The sequence below is a fragment of the Impatiens glandulifera genome, chromosome 4, assembly GCF_907164915.1.
Source record: "Impatiens glandulifera chromosome 4, dImpGla2.1, whole genome shotgun sequence".
NCBI lineage: Eukaryota > Viridiplantae > Streptophyta > Magnoliopsida > Ericales > Balsaminaceae > Impatiens > Impatiens glandulifera.
Window position 1 is genome coordinate 48,461,924 of NC_061865.1, and position 18,323 is coordinate 48,480,246.

An 18,323-nucleotide genomic window follows, 5' to 3' on the forward strand; every position below is an offset into this window, starting at 1 on the left:
ATTTGGGCACGAAAACGAGCATTAAATAACTATTTTGTACATTTTGTCAAATAACACTATAACACTCAAAATTCATGATTTTCCAAACCGGTCAATTTGAAGGTATTGGATGATCCAAATTTTAAGTATTTTCAAAAATTAACGTTTGCACCAAGTTTAAAAGGACAAACTGGGCCGGTTTTGTAATGATGCTTCTATTCTTAGTCTCTTAGTCTAGCAATTAAGTATGATTATCATACTAGAGCGGACAAATTTATTTTAATTTTAGGGGTACAAAAATGAGGTGTCTACACCCGTTACCAATAACAAGGTCAGATACAAAGCATGACTTTAATGTCTCAAATTGGCCTACTAAGTAGGGACAACCAAATTACAAGTAGTTGGTGACTCAAATCTAGTTATATCACAAGCCAACGGAGTTTGGTAAGTAAAAGGACTGAAACCATATCATGCTTGTCTAACCAAGTTAATGAACAAAATTGACCAAGTAATATTTGTCCATGCCCTAAAAAGCTATAACTGTTTCGCAGATACATTAGTTACCTTCGCAGTCATGACTCAAATTCCTAAAGGAATTAAAGTTAAATCTCTTAAAATCCGACAAAAACAAAAACCTGCTTTTGAAAAAGGAACAATTGTTTTTTTTGAAACATTTGCCAAATCATTGTATGGCATCCTCTATAAATACATATAATATGGAGAATACCTATCACATTTCCGAGCAAAGGAACAATGAGCGTTACACCAATATTCCACTAATTACGATTGGATAGAAACAACTATAGAAGATCATTTGATGGTCATAAAGTGCTATGTGTGGACGGTTCAAATTCATAAAGAATCGTAGAAGAAGTAAATGCAGGAGTGTGTGGTCCACATGTGAATGGACTAACCCTAGCCAAAAAAATACTTCAATTAGGATATTATTGGCAAAACATGGAACAATAATGTGTGAATTATGCAAAAAATTATTATCAATGTCAAATCTATGCTAACCTAAAACATACCCATATATCAATGCTCTATAATATGACAGCTCCCTAGACCTTCTCTACCTGGGCCATTGATGTCAATGGAAAAATTTATCCTCATGTCTCTAATGGACATGAATTCATATTCGTGACCATCGTCTACTTCACCAAATGGGTAGAAACAACCTCCTACAAAATTATGAAGTCATCTCATGTGGAAAATTTATCTATACCAACATCATCACTAGATACGAAGTCCCTCATACCCTAATTTTAGACAATGACCGATACTTCCAATGAAATATGTTACAATTGCGTGAAGAATTTAAAATTGAGCATCACAAATCATCTCCCTACAGGCTATAAATGAATGGTGCATTCGAAGTGACAAAGAAATCATGATTAGAATCATCGTAAAAATGACCAACGTATAAAGATTGGCATGAAAAACGGCCATATGCCCTATGGGGATATCGTACAACCACTAAAACCTCGATCGGTGAAACCCCCTACTCGTTGGTCTATGACATGGACGCCATACAACCAATTGAAGTTGAACTCCCTACTCTAAGAATACTCTTGGAAAGTCATATCATTACAGAAGGCTAGGTAAAATCTCGATGTGATCAGTTGTCATTAATGGAAGATAAGAGGTTAAATATTTTATGCAAGACCCAAGTATATCAAAGACGAATGTCAGACGTCTTCAAAAAAAAGGAAAACCCATAAACCTTAAAGAAGGTGATCTGATCCTTAAACAAACTCGTGAACTCCTGGACCCACTAGCTAAATTTCGTCCTCAATGGGAAGGATAGCTCATGATCAATAGAATCATTTTTGGAGGAGTAGTCCGCCTATCTATAATAAAAGACGAAGAATTTGTTGCTCCATCAAACCTCGACGCACTAAAAATATATATTTTTATAACATCATACTATGCAAATATGGCATTGGACCCGACCCTAAAGGAATTTATTTCAAAAGAACATTATCCAAGTTTTCACAAAATAATATAACATTCACCAGTCAATATATTGCTATCTTAACTACGAAAGACTTGATTCTTCTAAATAAAAAAAAAGCTTGAAAAAAGATATGTTGGTAACCTATATTTTTATATTTTTATAGGTCTAATCTTAAACAAACTAAAAATTCCAACTCTTTTTCAAGCAAAATTTCTAAGAAAATAATAAAACATTGATCCATTCTATGAGTTGATAAGGAGAATTTTAAAAGAAAAAAAAGTAAGAGCAAAGTTAAGATATCACTTTCAACCAAAAGTGATCATCTTAAAACGAACTTAAGGTTTCATAATGACATTTTTATAGATGATAAAACTTTCAAAAAATGTGGCTTAAGGCAAGGTAAAAAAATATATGTTAATACTGTCAAAACCTTGGTATTTTGACCAAATTTTTTTAAGAGTTAAAATTTTGAATATTCGTTTATACGCTATATCAAATTTATAACCAATATCTTTAAATTTAGAGAAAAAGAAGCTCATTTTCTCTCACGAGATTAATTAACTGCAAAACTTGGAATTTTAAAGCCTAGTATATATTGAGGCTAAAAACACAATTGACATTTTGGTTATTGAACCGATTAAAATCCTTATAATAGTCATATGAAATTATCCTACAACCATTACATCTAACCATATTGTGCATAACTCAATTGGCTAAGAAATGGGTGATGTGCACCATTTTGCAAGCGTACTGCCTAATATTCCCAAACACTAATTGCACATTGCCAGTCATATGTCGGATTTTTTAACTCTATTTAGTTGGTTGTGAATGGAGCCTAAGTCCAATAACCCGACCACCTTTAGTTTCTCAATAGTCATCGTTCCACAAAGTTGAGTATACCCACATCCCTTTGTAGATAGGGAATCAAATTCTTTCACTATTGTAGTTCAAATACTCGAATCATAATGTTATCTAGAAACCATATAAAATTCATCAAAATCTATCGTTATATTAATCATTTATAACTCTAATTGGATTGAATTATAATGAATTAGGTAATTTTAATTCACTTCACATTATATTTGGACTAATACTCGGTATTTGTGTATATTATCATTTATAGCAACAAAATTCAATACAAAAATCATGTGCATGCCCTACTCCCACCCATTTCCTACAAAAATGCACCACTCCATTTCCTACAAAAATGCACCATTCCGGTTTCTTCATGCAAGTTATAAAATTGAAGAAGTTGTCATAAATTTCATATCATTTAGGCACCTTAAACTACATCTTAACAAAGAACTGAATTTAACTCATCTTTACTTAGATCAAAACTATTAAAGTGTCTTAAAGAATTAAAAATCTTTCATTCAATCCAATCTGGTTACTAGATTAAACTGTTTCTGAGAAATACTACATGATGGGTCTCTATATAATTTTCTTAAACCTTCACGTGCAACCCTTCTTGTGAAATTGGGCATAGGATTTTGATACCCAATTTGATGTACCTCAATGTTAAGTAAAAAAAAGAGAAGAAAGATATGTGCAATTATTTGTTGGATTCAAAAAGACATGAAATCATATAATTGTGAAGATGTAAATCAAATCATATTATTATGGAAATGTCAACTAAATCGCCATGAGATCATATCATGGTGGAGATGTCAAAGATATCACATGATCTTTATCCTAATTATGAATTCTAAAAGCTTATATATATATATATATATATATATATATATATATATATATTGTAAACAAGAAAAGTGGTGTGAGACTGCTATAAACCTAGAATAAATGGAGAGAGTTAAAGTTTGTATCAATTCTCTGAAAGCAGGACATAGGACATTGTTGGTCCGAACTTGGGTAAGATTCTTGTGTCGTTATTTCGTTCTTTCTTACTTTTACACTATTGTTCTGCATTCAACTACGGTTGCTATTATTCTGATTTCATTCTTAGGGTGATAGTTTTCACCACAAACTAGTATTAGAGCCAAGATAGGCTAAGGAGGTCGTGGTTCAATTTTTTTGGTGAGTTTATTTTTTCATGTTTTGGTCAATATTTTGAAGATTTGAGATGGGTTGACTTCTAGGGTTGATATCGAGAAGTTTGATAGGACAAAGAACTTTGGGTTGTGGAATATGAAGATAAGGGAACACTTATGCAACATGGGATTTGCTAAAGCACTCGAGAAAGATTTGTAATTATCGGCCTCAATGGACGCAAAGAAAAAGATGGAGGTGTTAGAAAGGGCCTATAACACCTTGATTCTCAATCTTAGTGATAAGCTTCCGCAAGAGGTTGCTAGTGTCACAACGACAATAAAGGTGTGGCTTCAGTTAGAGTATTTGTATATGACTAAGACACTATCGTCTCAGATCTACATCAAGTAGAGAATCTTCAAGTTTAGACTGACTGATGGGAAGAACTTGCAGATGCTTCTCGACGATTATGTCAAAATTCTCCTTACTTTGGAAAACATCGCGGAAAATTACAAGGATAAGGATAAGGCGCTAATGCTTTTGAATTCTTTACCGAAGTCGTATGAGACGTCGTAGACATACTCTAACATGAGAGGGAGGAGCTTACCCTCGATGATGTGATGAGTGCATTGAGATCGAATGATCAAAAGAAGAAGACTGAAGAGAGTGATATAAGTGGAGATGGACTCTTGGTTTGAGGGAAACCGAGAGGAGAGACAATAAAAGCAAGAAGAAGAGGCGTTCGAAGTCTCTCGAGAAGAAATATACTAAATCTACAATTGTCATAATGAGGGGGCACTTTAAGCGAGATTGTCCAGATTTGAGTAACGATGGAAAAAAGAGTAGAAAAGCGGCGGTTGTTCAAGAGGTCGAGAATGGGTACAAAAGTGCGGACGTTCTCGTTGTCTCCACTAATTAGTCCGAAAAGCGTTGGATTATGGATTTCGGGTGTTCGTTCCATATGACACATAACGAGAGTTGGTTCGAGACCTATGAGAAGATTTCAGTGGGATGTTTTAAGTAACAACAAGTATTGTAGGGTGATGGGGATCGAAATAGTGCGTTTGAAGATGCATGATGGAATCGAGAGGTTATTGACGGACCTACGACACGTCCTGGACATTCGGAGGAATTTAAACTCTCTCGACTCACTAGACCAACTTGGTATTGCATGGAAGGATGAGAAGATCGTATTGAGGGTCACAAAGGGTCGCTAGTGGTAATGAGAAGCGTTCGATAGAAGAGTCTTTATGTCTTTCAAGGATCCGACCTATCCGATCCGAAAAAATCCGAATCTAATGGATTGGATTCGAATATCGATCCGATTCGATATTTTTACCGAATTTCTGGATCGGGAAAATAAATTCAGATACCCGAAGCCGATCCGGTGATTTTTAAAATTTATTAAATAATTACATACCCAAACAAAAATCTCTCTTTTCAAAGGAAACTAGTGAAAATCCCAAAGCTATCAACATCAACGTCGACTTGATTCCAATCCATGATCCAAGTTGATAACGATGGAGAACAAGCCATCTCATAACTACTAGTCATATTCCATTATCTTCTCCATATTCATCTGCTTTCTGTTTCCTTGATCTTCAACATCGATATCTATTTTCTTCCACTTTCCTCTCCTCCGGTTGAGATGATAACTGTCTATTTGGACTAGTGTTCCACCTCAAAAGGGAAATTAAGAACATCTTTTCTTCCACGAATCTTAAACGTTGCCTGATCATATGCCCTATCTGCTTCAATTGGAGAATCATACGTCCCAAGCCACAATCGACAACCACGTCATTTCGGATCTTGAATCTCCGCAGCGTACTTTCCCCAAGGTCTTTGCCGAACTCCTCTATATCGTCTCTTCTTCAACATAACCTCCATTTGAATATGCTATTTTCCGAAATGCAGCCAATCGATATTCTTCTTCTTCTTCTTTTTTTCAAAAAATCGGATCAGCAGGTATTTGGCTAGCCGATTTTATCTGATCCGGTGTTTTCGGAATGGATAATGGCCAGATACTAGGTTGAATACAGAATGAAATTTAATAGAGGCGGATATCCAATCTGAAATACCGGATCGGATCGGTAGGTTTGTCCACCCCTATCGACGAGTCTATGGTATAAAAGATTGGGGTACGTGAGTGAGAGAGGTTTGAAGGATTTGAGTAAGAGATGCTATTTTGGCAAGGAGAAACTTGACGATTTGGTGTTTTGCAAGAGCTGCATATACGGTAAAGCTACGAGGGTTAAGTTTCGGTGGTCAGTTAAGGTGACTCAAGAGACGCTCAATTATGCTCACTCAAACTTGTGAGGGACAACGAGGACTGCAACTCCAGGTGGAGGTCGGTACTTTATCACCTTCATTGATGATTGTTAGCGCAATGTTTAGGTATACATCTTGAAGCACAAAGATGATGCATTTTCTAAGTTCAAGGAGTGGAAGAAGATGTTAGAGACTTAGACCGAGAAGAAGGTTAAAAAGCTCCGAGCAGATAATAGTTTGGAGTACCTAGGCGAGGAGTTCAACCAGTGTATCAAGGAAGAAGGGATGATTCGTCACAAAACCGTCCGACAGACACCGCAATAGAATGGCTTGGCAGAGCGAATGAACAAAATGTTACTTGAGCGTGTTTAGTGTATGTTGTTTGAGGTTGGTCTACCGAATCGGTTTTGGGGTGAGGCGGTTAACACTACGTCTTATCTTATCAATCGTTGTACATCGATGAAATTGGAATGCAAGACACCAAAAGAAGTTTGGAATAACGTTCCTCCAAAACTCAACAACCTGAAGGTATTTGAGTGTGTGGATTACATGTACCAATGGGATGTGTAAGCATTAAAAATCTTCACTCTAATTTATAATATTAAAATAATTATTTTGACTTATTTTTAAATAAATAAAATCAAAATAATTAACCTCATAGCCAAAAACCAATTAACACAATTAATTAGGCTAATTGTTGTGGTAATTAAAAAGCCTCATTAATTAAGGAAAATGGTCAAAATAATGAAATAATTTGAGATAAATGTTGTACTCATTCATTTTAAAATAATTTTAGAAAAATTAAGAGACAAAAATAAATAATTTAGAATGAATTGTTGTATCCATTTCATCTAAAATAATTATTTATTTAACCCTAAAAATATACAAAATAAAAAATAAATTGGTAAAATATTTTAAAATTATTTAAATCTATAATCGGGTGTAGCCGAAAATAGAAGAAAATGTTGCAGTAGGAACCGCGTCCATCAGATGAACGTTGGGACCGCATCCAATGCCTTATAGTGCTCCGTGTAGCCCATTGTAGCCGAGGAGAAATGCGCGCGCAAGGCACGATATTGGCTAACATCCCGTTATCTAGGACACTAACAAACTGCTCAAATGCAATGACGCTTGATGGAACGCCTAAACACACCTTGAATGACGTCGTTTTGGCCTTCGGTCTTCTTCTTCATCGCGACGCCGTGAGGATTAGGATGAAGAATCATGGTTGATTGTGTCAAGTTAGAACTCAATCGTTATCCAACTAAAACGGCTGATTTAAAGCCCAGAATAATCACATACGATGGTGATTATTTCTCCCTATCAAAATATGGATGATTCATCCATATTCTGGCAACTTAAGCCAAGAACAACCAAATGCCATTAATGACTTTTGACCGATTCAGGCCACTTGGAGCCTCCACCGACTTAGGGACAGTATAAATACACACCATGAGTCATTCTGAATCCAAGAAACCAACTCATAACCTTCAAATCGAAGAAAATAAAAAATCCTCCATTAAAACTTTAAGTTTAAAGATTTTTCGGATTTTCTGTTTAAGGCCTTAAAACTTGGATCTGAGCATCCAGAAAGCTTCTTTAAGGATGAATGAGTGTTCTCCAATCCTTGGTAAAGTTCCAATTACTCTCTAATTCGTATTTACAGTTTGAATTAAAAAAAATTTATATTTCAAATTGCATAAGATTGTATGCTTACTGATGTTTTATGGTTGAAAACTCAACCCTGGATGATTTAGAAATTATCTAGATATGATAGAACCGATCAATAATCAATCTAAATAACAAAACCCCAAATTTGAATTAAAAAACGAGTTTGCTGTTCTTGGGTTAATTCTGTTGAATCACAACCTAGAATGCTTCTTAGAATGATTGTATTGATGTTGGACAAATGTTTGGATCATGTTTGATCAAAATCAAAATTTTCAAAATTAATGATTTTTTTGAGTTCTTGAATTGGTTCAAACAAGCAACCATAATTCTTGTTTTGGTACCAATCAAGTATATGTAATATAAGGAAACTATTGGATAGCTACTTACACTTCAAAATAGCTTTAAAATTAAAAATCCAATTTTTTTTATCATGAATTGTTTTAAACAAATTGATCATCATCTAGATCGATGGATACCTTGAGATGATGATCAACATGTTCATGGGAGCTTTGTGAAGTTACCCAAACTCTTGGATTAAAGAATCAGAGCTAAACAAATGAATTTAAAAACCTACACTTTGGTGTTCTTGAGGACCCGAGGCTTGTTAGCCTAGGATCGAGAGGTCTAATACAGGAACCACGGTCCGAACTGAAACCTAGGACCGAGAGGTCCGACTAATGTTCTTGAGCTAGGACCGAGAGGTCTAAGTCTGGGACCGAGACTCCCGAACCTCAGGACAAATAGGTCGGACCTTGGGATCGAGAGCTCCCGAACCCAAGAGCTAAAGCTACTTAGCCTAGATCTAGCCTAGGACTGAGAGGTTTATACACCTCGACTGAGGGACATGGCCTAGAGCTTGCCCAAGACCGATATATTTGTATACCTAGACTAGTAAAATCATCCAAGGACCGAAAGTCTTTAGCACCCAGACCCAGAGTCTTTAGCACCCAGACTCAGAGTCTTTAGTACCCAGACCGAGAACTTAGACACTCAAACCAAAGATCCCGAGCCTCGACTGACAACTCCTCGACTCGAACCGAGGGTTTGTTGACCTCGAACGATAAAAATGAATCCCAGGCTTAGGAATCCGGTCCTAATGTCTATTTGGTTCAACTTTTCAAAATCCAAAATTAATTTTGTAATTTTGTGACTTCAAATAATTTTTTAAAAATGCCAAAAAAAATAGAAAATGGTTTTAAAATATTTTTGGGATACTTCCACAAAAATATTTCGATAAAAGCTTGTTTGGTGTTTATTTCTAGACCCTAATGTTTTTTAAAATGATTGATATTCTTTAGGTATTTCCTCCTTAAGCGATCACGAGCAATATGTATCATCATTTAAATATTGTTGTTTTAATATTTTAAATAACACACAAACCTTACGCATGCTTAGGACTGAAAAAATAATTGGTTAAAACTCAATGTTATACAAATGATTTTTAAAAGTGAACTTTACAAGTAGAGACCATATTTAAAATGGGTAAGGAGGATGGAGCGCGAAAGCTTTTCCCAAATATCACCAAATTACTACGAACTAAAAGAAAGCTCTAGTTAATAAGTTTGTACACGTATGCCAACTTCTATTTCAAAATGAATAATCTTTTAATTAATTATGATTATTTAATTTTGACTAAAGGATTTTCTAAAAATCAAATTGTAATTTGAATATCATAAATCCCTGGATTATTTAAAATTGAACCCCGAAATTAATTATTTTAAATTAATTTCAAAAGCTGTTAGGAAATAATGAAATCTTTTAAAAACAATGTTTTATTTTAAAAGAAAATTCTGACACACAAACTGAGGTTGAATTTTACGAACCTCGAGCTTTTCCGCGGAATTAAAACTTAAGGTATTTTTTTGGGTTACATGATGGAAAGTTAAACCCGAGAGCGAAGAAGTGCATGTTCGTTGGATACTCTGATGGAGTAAAGGGTTGTAAACTATTTTACAAGGTAGGGGAGACGACCAAGTGCATCATTAATTGTGACGTGGTCTTTAGGGAAACCAAGTCTTATTATGGGGCAACACAGTTAGTCGAAATCGGCGAAGTCGCTAAAGAGATGATCGAATTTGAGGTGGAGTTCCTGTAAGGGATGACTAAAGAATCGGTAGACACAGGGGAGGCTAGTGAAGATGATGGAATAGACGGTGATGTAGAGGAGGAATGTACGGATCCGGAAGAGAACCTTAGCTCCTACTAGTTAGCGCGTGATAGAGACTGTAGGACAACCCAAACTTCGAAGAGATTTGGCTACTCCAATTTGGTGGCCTTTGAATTTCTTGTGGCAGATGAGGTACAAGATTGAGAGCCGAGATTATTTAGACAAGCGATGGAGAGCAAAGAGAGAATCGATTAGAAGCGTGATTTGGCGGAGGAGATGACATCGTTTGACAAAAATGAGACGTGAAAATTGGTGGAAAAATTCAAGAATTAGCGGGTGGTTAATTCAAAGTGGGTGTTCAAGTGTAGAGAAGGTATAGTGTATAATAATAAACCAATGTTTCAGACGAGATATGTAGCTAAGGGCTTCACACAACACGAATGGATTGACTTTAAATAGATCTAGTGAAGCACACGTCCATTCGTGTATTGCTCTCTCTAGTGAATCAGTTTGACTTGGAGCTCGAATAAATGGATATGAAGACGACATTTTTTCATGGAAACGTGGAGGAGAAGATCTTCATGACACAACTCGAGGGGTTCGTCAAACCCATTGATGAAGGCAAGGTATATCTCTTTAAACACCCGCTTTATGGTTTGAAATAATTCCCAAACAATGGTATGTGCGTTTTGATGAGTTCATGGTTCGTAACTCAGGGACGGACCCAGGATTTCGAACTAGGGTGGACTTGAAAAAAAATTAGGGTAGGCTTAAAATAATAACGAATTTTTTTTGAAAAAAGCAAATATCTAAAAGTAAAGTTTTACCATTTTTTTAATAATTAGATAAAAAACAATGAATTATATTAAAAATTTTAAGAAATTAAGAGGTAATGTCATATTTCTATCGTAAAAAAAAATTCGGGGTGGGCTTCAACCCACCCAAGCCCCTACATAGATTCTTCCATCGTAACGATTTCGTGATAAGTAATTTTGATAGTTGTGTCTATGTCAATGGGTTGATGGTTGTAGGGTCTTCATATTGTTTTACATGGATGGTATGTTGATCGCACCTTGAAAAAAGGAAGAGGTTCGCAAGGTCAAGAGTTTTCTAGAGAGTGAGTTCGAGATGAAGGATATGGGACCAGCTAAGAAAATTTTGGGGATGGTGATTGAGCGGGATCAGGAGAAAGACTCTATGTTCATGTCTCAAAGCGACTACCTTCGAAAAGTGGTCACCAACTTCGGGATGTCTTGCGCTAAGGCGGTTCAAACGCCATTAACTACTCATTTCAAGATCTCCTCCAAGATATCACCGAGTACCGAGGAGGAAAATGCGTGAATGACAAACACCCCATATGCAAATGTCGTCGGGAGCCTAATGTATGTCATGGTATGTAAGTGACCTGATCTTGTTCACGCGGTCATTCTTGTTAGTTGCTTTATGAAAAACTCGGATAAAGAACATTGGGAGGCGACAAAGTGAGTTCTCCGTTACTTTATGGAGAAGGTTCACACAGATAAAAAAAACCCACAGATATGGCCATGAAGTTGGAGACGGAAATCAAGTTTCGAAAATGTTACAACTTGATTCACATCACAAAAGTTAAAACGTAGTTGGAGAAGTAGGAGGATCGGTTCTAGGGTGTTCTTGGTGATGAAGTCAATTCGTTTGACAATAGACATAGAGGTAAGGTGGAGAATTGGTGGAATTGGGCGTAGGTTTTGAGGCCCAATTTGGTGTGCCTCAATGTTAGGTACAAAAAGAGGAATGGAGATATGTGCGATTATTTGTTGGATTAGAAAAGACATGAAATCATATATAATGAATATGTCAATCAAATCGTATTATTATTGAAATATCAACTAAATCACCACAAGATCATATCATGGTGGAGATGTTAAAGATATCACATGATCTTTACCCTAATTATTAATTCTAAAAGACTATATATATATATATATATTTATACATGATAAACGAGAAGAGTGACGTGAGACTAAAAACTTAGAACAAACAGAGAGAGTTAGAGTTTGTAATTCCTATTATAACTCTATTGAATCGATTATCCGAAAGTATGACATATGACATTGTTGTTCCGAACCTGGGTAAGATTCTTGTGTCGTTATTTCATTATTTCATACTTTTACGCTATTGTTATACATTCCACTACGATTGTAATTATTTCGTTTTCATTCTTAGAGTGATAGTTTTCAACACACTTCTCTTATATACGAAAACAATAGCACCAAACTCAATTGATTCAATGGCAGCAATCGAGATTCCTCTCCTAGGCCTTCTCTTGCATTCTGTTATTGTAATGTCCCGTTAAGAGGGTTACAACGCTATGTCACAAGATAAAATTACTAATGGGCCATAACATTTCGGTCAGGAAAGAAGACCCATGCAAAAAATAAAAAAGAGGAACATAAGTAAAAATAAAAAAAAATCATACAAATACACTAATCAAACGTTACATTTCAATATAAAACAAAGATAAGATCAAAGTGATCATATACATAAAAAAGAATAATATCCTCTATGACTAGGGTCCAGGGATGACTCACTAATGGCCCTATGTCATTCATTTTTTTCATATCACGGTGACCATATATATTTTAAATAATTTAAAAAAAAAATTGTAATCCAAAAAACTTTATATAACATGATTTACAAATTTAAAATTCACATTTTACACTTCAAAATATTTCATTTAATTTAATAATATTTTTCATACAGAATATAAACAAAATTACTTCCCTTTTTCATTTTCACATAAATTATCAAAAGCACTTTCCACTTGACACAAACTGTTCATTATTTGTTATTCAATATATGAGTAATTTCTTTCTTTAATTTAATAATATCTCAAACATCAAATAATAATCAGACGTAATATAATTAATCGAGACAGTGACTTTGTGAATAAAGTTAAGCAAATACAGTTATTTGCTTACTATAATAAACGGATATTACAAAGCATAATAATATATTTGTATGCTCTTAAATATTTAAAGGCCAGACCAGACCAAATCTAACCAATCTTAAATACCCAACCATTATATATTACTTAAAACCTTAATTAATGTCCGGCCAGGAAGAATTCTCCGACGTCAAAGTTGGTCCGGTTGATCGGAGAAGCGGTTATGATTACAAAACTGGCATCTTCCACTCACTGATCCAACTCACCGAGTCATTCAACATACCAACTCGACATGACCTTGGTACAGCGGAGTTTGTGCTTTCGCAGTTTCCAAGCCCGGGTTATGCCGAGTCAAAGGTTGCACTTATTGACTCGGTCACGGGAAACCGAGTCACCTACTCGCAACTCATGCACTCCGTTCGTTCCCTTTCTATCGGTTTGTACCATGCGCTCGGTATAAGAAAAGGCGACGTTGTTTTTGTCCTCTCCCCAAATTGTCTAATTTACCCTACCATATGTTTAGCGGTACTCTCCCTCGGGGCTGTTCTGACCACCGCAAATCCACTTAACACCGAGTCGGAAATCGCCAAACAGGTAAGGGCTTTTTTTATTTAAATTTTTTATAATTTATATAGGCTTATAAACAAAGATATTAAAATCTCAATTTTATAATTTGAGAGAGAGCTAATGAGTTTAATTTAGTTAACTCTTAAACTGGTTAAACATTTATAATTTTTAAATTTATAATAATAAAATTTTACGAGTTTATTAATAATTTCGAGTTTTACTATTTCACACAAAAATAAAAATAAAATTTATATTTATATTTATAAATTAAAAAAATGTTATTATTTATTCAATAAATAAATTAATATAAATAATTTTATAAATATAACTTTTTAATATTGTGATAACTTAATTATATATATATAAATAAAAAAATAATAATAATATATATAACTAATTATTTTTTAAAATAAACCCTAACTATTTCAAATAAGTCTTAACTATCCAACAATTTTAAGTTATAGTTTTCAAGTTTAACTACATCAATTTTGTCATGGATTTTAGAAAAGATTTCCTTACAAAAAGTTTAATTTTTTAACTCTAATTTCATTAAGTTTAATTTTTTAACTCTAATTCATGGATCCGTTCTAACAATTAGGTAAGTGACTCAGAAGCAAAACTCGGTATCGCTTCACCCGACGAGCTTTCTAAACTAATCTCGTCGGGTTTACCTACGCTCGTCACTACAAAATCAGCCTCTCTCTCGGTCGAGGACTTGATCGAGTGTTGCGACTCGACGGATCTCGAGTTACCCTTATGTGAGTTGACTCAGTCGGACTCGGCCGCGGTATTATACTCATCGGGAACTACGGGAGTGAGCAAAGGCGTAGTATTAACCCATGGAAACTTCATATCCGTGATTACACTTCTCAAATGGTCCGTATACGCGTCCTCTTCCGAAAACGACATATTCTTATGCTTAATACCAATGTTCCATATCTACGGCTTAGCATTCTTCGCCCTCGGCCTCTTCTGCTCTCATATCACGACGGTAATAATGCAAAAGTTCGATCTCGTGGCCATGATTGACGCGGTTAAGACCTACCGAGTTGGAAACATCGCAGCCGTACCCCCGGTTATTCTAGGGTTGGTGAAGAACCCTCACGCGACTGCCTCGAGTTTATCCTCGTTGAGAAGGATGGGAACCGGTGCGGCTCCTATGAGTAAAGAGGTGGCCGATGGATTTAGAAGGCAGTTCCCTTGGATTGAACTACGACAAGGGTACGGGCTAACGGAAAGCACGGGGGCGGCTTCATTTATGGTAGCGGATGAGGATGCTAAGGCTCGTCAAGGATCGTCGGGGAGACTTGTGCCGACGTTTAGTGCGAAAGTTGTTGATATGGAGACGGGAAATGTTTTGGCGCCTTATGGGAAGGGAGAGTTGTGGTTGAGAGGACCGGCGATTATGAAAGGGTATTTGAATAATGAGGCGGCATCGCATGCAACGGTGGACTCAGATGGGTGGTTAAAGACGGGAGATCTTTGTTATTTTGATGAGGATGGATTTGTTTATATTGTTGATCGGATTAAGGAACTTATCAAGCATAATGGATATCAGGTATATATACTTTCAATATTGTTTATTAGTTTAATTGGTAAGCATTTATAAAAATTTGTAATCTCATAGAACAAAGTGAGCGGTAGAAAAAATCTGACTTAAAAGACCCAATTTAGAGATAATGATTTCAATTAGGACAAAATAATGGTGTTATGCTAGTTCTTTTTGTTCAAAATAATAAAATAAAATGAGAAACAAATATATTTTGGTTTCAAACTCTTACAAATAAACTAAAATATGATTACAAAAATACCCAATAAATTTTAGTTAAAATCAAAATTAATAAACATCAAATACATAATAATCAAATAAACACAAAAAAAAACAACATAAAAAAATATTAAAAAATTCACTTTACAAAACCGGCCACCTATTAGAGTTTGTTTGATCTTTGAGTTTTATTTGTGTTTTAGATAAAAAAAAAAAAAAAATTGTTTCTTAAGTTTTTTTTTAAAATTAAAACTTTATTAATCATAGATAAGAGTAAATATATTAAATAAAATATATTTTATTATTTTGATAAATAAAATGAATGGTTGAAAAGAAAATGTTGAATTTTGAGTAAAATCTAAAAAATAATTAAAACATGATATCAATAATATAAATTTTACATAGTCAAGTACATTACTTTATTTGTAAACAATCCTATTCAGACCTTATAAATTTATTTTAATATTTTTTTGTAAGGATCTTATTCATTTATATTTGATAAAATAATATTTCTTAATTATATATATTAATAAATTCAATAATTTTTTCATGTACAAATGATTTGATGCAGGTGGCACCAGCAGAATTGGAATCTTTATTAGTGAGCCATCCTGAGATTCTTGATGCTGCAGTTATACCGTATGTTAATTGGCTAATTAACTTTTTTTTTTAATTTTCATTTTTTTATTAAATACAATTGTTTGCTTAGTTAAAGGAAAATAAGGTGACCTTTTGTGATTATAAACTAAATATAAGGTGACATAGTTGTCACAAATTATCACTAATTGATAAGGTCAAGGTTTAATTTGAAAACAATTTAGCTCCACGTGAATCTTAATGTTCTTACTATAATCATGTTTTCGGAACATTAGATCTAAACTAACCCCCTTTTGCATCATTAATTTAACATGTTTCTTGACATTGACAAGTTTTTCTTAGTAATTAACTAAATTGTGGGCAGATTTAAAGATGAGGAATCAGGGGAGATACCAATGGCCTATGTTGTTAGAACCGGAGATTCTAAGATAACCGAAGATCAAATCATCCAATTTGTCGCCACCCAAGTATGAATGACATTGGCTAGTTCATTTCTTTTTTTCTCTAGATATATATAACAATGAAGGAATTCTGAAATAGCTAGTTATGTATCAGGTGGCTCCTTATAAGAAGATAAGAAGAGTGAGCTTCACAACCGCCATTCCAAGATCCACGGCTGGAAAAATCTTGAGGAAGGAACTCGTCGCTCACTCCCAACAACTTATGAGTTCCAAGCTCTAAGAATAGCTAATGAATAAATAAAACCAAGATTCAATAAAGTATTGGGAACACCTTTCTTTTGTTAAGTTTTTGTATTTGGATTGAATTTAGATCTCAATTCTAGTCATATTCAAATTCAAAATGAAGATATAATGGCTCGTTAGAATGGTATTTAGTCTCTTATTTCTCTCGCATTTTAGATTGTATTTCGGTCATATGTTTTTTGCGCTTTCTTATGAACTCATTTGGATTGATTAGTAAAAGAAACTGAATTTTGATTTTGGAAAAATTATGAAACTTTGTTTTACTTTTTGATTTCAAACAAATCATTGACAGTTGATTTCTTAAAAATAAATAAGAGAGTTTTTATTTCTTGATGGACGGTTTGCGTTTAATTATTATGTTTCTATGATATTATGAATACAAACTTCAAAATTAAATAAAAGTTTGATGAAAATAATTTTCTCTTCATAAACTTCTTTTACTTTGGATTGCATTTGAATTGATTTGACTTAATAATTGATTTGAGTTCTACCATGTTTGAATTTGGGGGAAAGGATTGAAGTAAATGAGTTTGAGATTATTGAGATAAATTGATTAAATTCTATGAGTTGATAAGTTGTTTTTTTTCATGTTTTTGTTCAAAATATAAGCTTTTATTAATAATCAAATACACCAAAAGATCTTGTACAAGATATATTGATCATCTCACTTGCAAGTCTCAATCATTCATTAATAATCCTTCAACATGATCCAAACCATTATTCAAAAGGAAATAGAATCAACAACTAAAAACAATAATTTAAGAAAATAATACCTAAAACAGATTATACTTTGAGCTTAGGGTAATATTTGAGATAATCATATGCCTAGTTGAGACTAGGAACTATATTTGATTTTGGCATATGTATATATTCTGCACATTTCTTGAGTTTGATATTTACATTAGAGTTATAAGCAGATTGATTTAGTTGGTTTCTACACTGAAATACACAAGTAAACCATTGAATTCAGATGAGAAAACAACTTCGATTCAACTTCGAATATATTATTGATAAGTTGGAACAACTATTTGATGAGTTCTATTAGTTTTAATCTTTCATTCAAAATTAAATATCTTTTAGCAAATATTTCTATGTCAACAATCCATGTCATCTATCACCAAATATTTCTATTCCAATCATATTGGATGCCTCATTCATATCTTTTATTTCAAAGTTCTTAAAGAGAAAAACTTTGATTTGATGCAACAAACCAAAATCATTAGTCGCAAACAAGATATCATCATTATACAAAATCAAAACTCTTGTTGAGGGAGATGTGCAATAAGTTTCTACATTTGGACAACTAAACAATGCACAAACTAATAAAATTTGCAAATAATGTTTGACAGACACAATCTCTTTAAAGAGATAATGTTTTAAGAATAAAAAAATGAACAAAGAAATGAAATAGCAATAAAACAACATTCACTTGCTAAGACAGAGCAAGGATATTCACTATGATCAAATGGTGAAGTTACAAGAAGAAACACAAAGATTTACAAGAAACACTCGTAACTAAAAAATTAGAATATTCTCTTGGACAACCTCACTTGAGAAATGAATATCTCTTAACTTACTTCAAATTTCATCATGAGATTATGGGTTCTCTTTAGCTCCCATTAAATAGTCAAAGTCTAGAAAATTAGAGTTATAAGACAAGTCAAATAAGATATATGCAATTGTTACCACAATTGGCTAATCTGGAAATTTCCAGTAGTGTGTTGTCACTTTCAACTTTGGTTAGACAACAAATAATTCAAATTAACTTGTCTCATTCTCTTTTTTTCCGATGTTGT

At 33.9% G+C, this 18,323-nt stretch overlaps 1 protein-coding gene across 1 annotated transcript; it reads left to right on the forward strand.

Annotated features, from left to right (window-relative positions):
* Positions 1-13,053: 13,053 nt before the first annotated feature.
* Positions 13,054-16,504, forward strand: LOC124935295 (probable CoA ligase CCL5). Its single transcript, XM_047475739.1, has 5 exons — positions 13,054-13,485; positions 14,057-15,016; positions 15,798-15,865; positions 16,188-16,290; positions 16,379-16,504. The coding sequence occupies exons 1-5, from the start codon at positions 13,054-13,056 to the stop codon at positions 16,502-16,504; spliced, it is 1,689 nt and encodes a 562-aa protein (XP_047331695.1).
* The last annotated feature ends 1,819 nt before the right edge of the window (positions 16,505-18,323 follow it).

Excerpts from the sequence above, each read along its gene's own strand:
- LOC124935295 (XM_047475739.1), top strand. The coding sequence starts at position 13,054 with ATGTCCGGCCAGGAAGAATTCTCCGACGTCAAAGTTGGTCCGGTTGAT. Across the intron at positions 13,486-14,056 it reads AGTCGGAAATCGCCAAACAG|GTAAGTGACTCAGAAGCAAA; the intron begins GTAAGGGCTTTT and ends TCTAACAATTAG. Across the intron at positions 15,017-15,797 it reads TCAAGCATAATGGATATCAG|GTGGCACCAGCAGAATTGGA; the intron begins GTATATATACTT and ends GATTTGATGCAG.